The 3,383-nt window shown below is 37.5% G+C and overlaps 1 protein-coding gene across 1 annotated transcript; it reads left to right on the top strand.

Annotated features, from left to right (window-relative positions):
- The first annotated feature begins 1,057 nt into the window (after positions 1-1,057).
- On the top strand, positions 1,058-3,016 carry LOC133673581 (cytochrome P450 71AU50-like). The gene is made up of 2 exons (XM_062094456.1): positions 1,058-2,193; positions 2,274-3,016. The coding sequence occupies exons 1-2, from the start codon at positions 1,315-1,317 to the stop codon at positions 2,886-2,888; spliced, it is 1,494 nt and encodes a 497-aa protein (XP_061950440.1). The 5' UTR covers positions 1,058-1,314; the 3' UTR covers positions 2,889-3,016.
- The last annotated feature ends 367 nt before the right edge of the window (positions 3,017-3,383 follow it).

A 3,383-nucleotide genomic window follows, 5' to 3' on the forward strand; every position in this document is an offset into this window, starting at 1 on the left:
TGGTAATATAAAAATATTATTACCGACGGATTTACTGACGATGTGATTGCCCTTACAAAATAAAAGAAAAGGCAGGCAGCTTTCATATCATTTTCATTCCAGCAATGTTCAGTTAATTTTGCTATAACATAACTCATGTGTGAAGGTGCCGGGGTTGTACAAGTGCGAGCTTAAGATCACTTTTTTGAGTAAGTTCCTGTCTCTTAATTCTTTTTTCCTTCGTAATTTATAGGAACCTGAAACATTGGTTTAGAGGATAAATTGGGTTTGGTAGAGTAGAAATTATTTTCCCTTGTCTGAGAGGATGGATCGAAAGGGAGCTACGAGAAAATTGTCGTCCATGACTGCCTTTTTTAGCTCCCCGAAATGGATAGAATGAGGGAATGATGATATGGTACTTTCTCTGACCCTTCGTTCTCCTGTAAATCAAAGCGTACGATATAATTTTGTTCTTTTTAATTCCACTCTCTTTTTCTTTTTTAATTAATTAAATGTAGACAAGAACTGGATGCTTAATGTACAATTATTTATAATTACGCTCTTCCACTTATTTGACAAAATTTTAAATATAGAATTTTTGCCTTTTAAAAACGATTTTAAACAAATTAAAAAAATTTATTTTTTATTTTATTTTAAATTAATATTTTTTTTATGTTTTTAGATCATTTTGATACGATGATATCAAAAATAATTTTTAAAAATTAAAAAAATATTATTTTAATATATTTTCAAATAAAAAAAAACTTAAAAAAACAACAACAATCAAACTCTCGTATCAACATCAACGTACAGAACAAAGATTAGAAATCGGTATCTCAGCTGTTCCTGGCTTCCAACCAAAAGCTGAAATTATAAAGAAAATAATCGGGTCTCAATCTGTACTTTTCACTTAGTAGGATATGATTAAAGAAAAAAAAAACGACCTAAAGTAGCATCACTTTGTAGGATATTATCACTTAGTAGTTTAATTTATCATTACCGTTTCCGTTCACTTGAGAGCTGTTTATCTCTCTGGTCTAGCCTTAGAGCAAATTCGATTTTCTAACCATATTATGTGGTTTGGCTTTAGGTAGATAATAAAATCTCACTAAATTTGTTTTTCACAATTGATTCCTTTCTTCAAAATAAAAAACAAGAAGCGATACAAACAAAGACATTGAACTTATCCCCAGTTCGTTTTCTTCCTGTTATCATCTCCCTCGTTACGACTATATATATGTGTAGCATCTTCTCTATATAAAGCAAGAGCTGGATTTAAGGTTTGCTTTCACTAAGATAGAGCATAGAGACCAACCTTAATATATTAGACATAGCATGGCTTGGATATTAACCACTCTAGCCTTGATTGCGCTCGCTTTCTTCCTCCGAGCTTGGCTGTCGAAAAGAAAGATCAAGGATAGCAAGTTACCCCCTGGTCCAATAGGGTTTCCTATATTTGGTAGCTTACATCTGTTAGGGAAGTTCCCTCACCATGACTTGCATCAACTAGCAAAGAAGTATGGCCCTATCATGTATATGCGGTTAGGCTTGGTGCCTACTGTAGTTGTCTCATCGCCTCGGGCTGCCGAATTGATTCTTAAGACCAATGACCTCGTGTTTGCTAGCAGGCCACCAAATGAGGCTGCGAAGCATATCTCTTACGAGCAGAAGAACTTATCATTTGCTCCATATGGCTCTTATTGGCGCAACGTGCGCAAGATGTGTACCCTTGAGTTGCTTAGCAACCATAAAATAAATTCTTTCATGTCCACGAGGAAAGAAGAGCTTGACCTCTTGATTGACTACATTAAAGATGCTTCTCGTGAGCGTGTTGCTGTTGATCTTGGTGCCAAGGTCTCATCTCTGAGCGCTGACATCAGTTGTAGGATGGTTTTTGGAAAGAAATACTTGGAAAAGGAATTTGATGAGAAGGGGTTCAAACCAGTGACTCATGAGCTCATGCGTTTAGCAGCAAGTTTTAACTTGGGAGATTACATCCCTCCAATTGCTCCACTTGACCTTCAGGGTCTTACAAAGCGCATGAAGGCCATAGGCAAGGTTTTTGATGACTTCTTTGAGAAGATTATCGATGAGCACATTCAGTTCAAGGACGAAAACAGAACCAAAGATTTTGTTGATGTCATGTTGGAGTTCTTGGGATCTGAAGAAACTGAGTATCGTATTGGTCGAGACAACATCAAAGCCATAATCTTGGTAAATAGAATTAAAATAACTGTTAGTAAGCAGCACATAAATCACATGATTATCTTTAAATCTGTACCTTTCTCTTTCAGGACATGCTTGTGGGCGCAATGGACACCTCAGCCACAGCAATCGAGTGGACTCTCTCCGAGCTCATCAAGCATCCAAGAGTAATGAAGAAAGTCCAGAAAGAGCTGGAAGAGAAAATAGGCATGGATAGAACGGTGGAAGAATCAGACTTGGAGGGCTTGGAGTACTTGCACATGGTTATAAAGGAAGCTTTCAGGCTCCATCCAGTGGCACCTCTACTTATCCCTCACGAGTCAATGGAAGATTGCACTATAGATGGCTTCCTCATCCCGCAAAAAACACGTGTTATTGTAAACGTTTGGGCTATTGGACGCGATCAAAGTGCCTGGACTGATGCAAATAGGTTTATTCCAGAGAGGTTTGCTGGGAGTAACATAGATGTTCGTGGACGCGATTTCCAGCTTCTCCCCTTCGGGGCTGGGCGCAGGGGCTGCCCTGGAATGCATTTGGGACTAACCATGGTTTGGCAAATTGTGGCACAGCTGGTACATTGCTTTGATTGGGAGCTTCCTAACAATATGTTGCCGGAGGAATTGGACATGACTGAGGAGTTTGGTCTTGTAACCCCGAGATCAAACCATCTGTGCGCCACTCCTACTTATCGCCTTCACCTCTGATTATGGCTTAAGCAATGTTTCGATTTCTTGTTAATTAATATTCTCTGTTGGAAGTGTGATCATGTAGGGATTGTCTTTCCCTTGGATTCATGGAATCAATTGTAGACTCGTATCAGCATGTTGATGTTTCTTTTTGCCTGTCCAGGATTTTATTCAAATTAAACTACATCCCACAATTTATTATTTGAATTTCTTATTTACTTTGATCTCCCGATCAAATACATGTAGGATTTTGTGAGTAATTCTTAGTTAATCCATTGCCATCACTTTCACTTGTAAAAGAGAATAGGTGATTAGTTCTGAGATATTCTCTCATTATTCCCTGTTTCAGAAATTTTGCATTTTCCATTTTTAGCACTCCATTAAAAACTTAGCTCAGATTCAATTTTAGAAATGGCAATATCTAATAGAGAATAATAAACAACAACGACACTTCATCCTCCGTATTTTCATTTATATATTGAACTTGGATATTGTTAGTGATGGGGGTGCTAA

Source organism: Populus nigra, chromosome 14 (genome assembly GCF_951802175.1).
Source record: "Populus nigra chromosome 14, ddPopNigr1.1, whole genome shotgun sequence".
Taxonomy (NCBI): domain Eukaryota; kingdom Viridiplantae; phylum Streptophyta; class Magnoliopsida; order Malpighiales; family Salicaceae; genus Populus; species Populus nigra.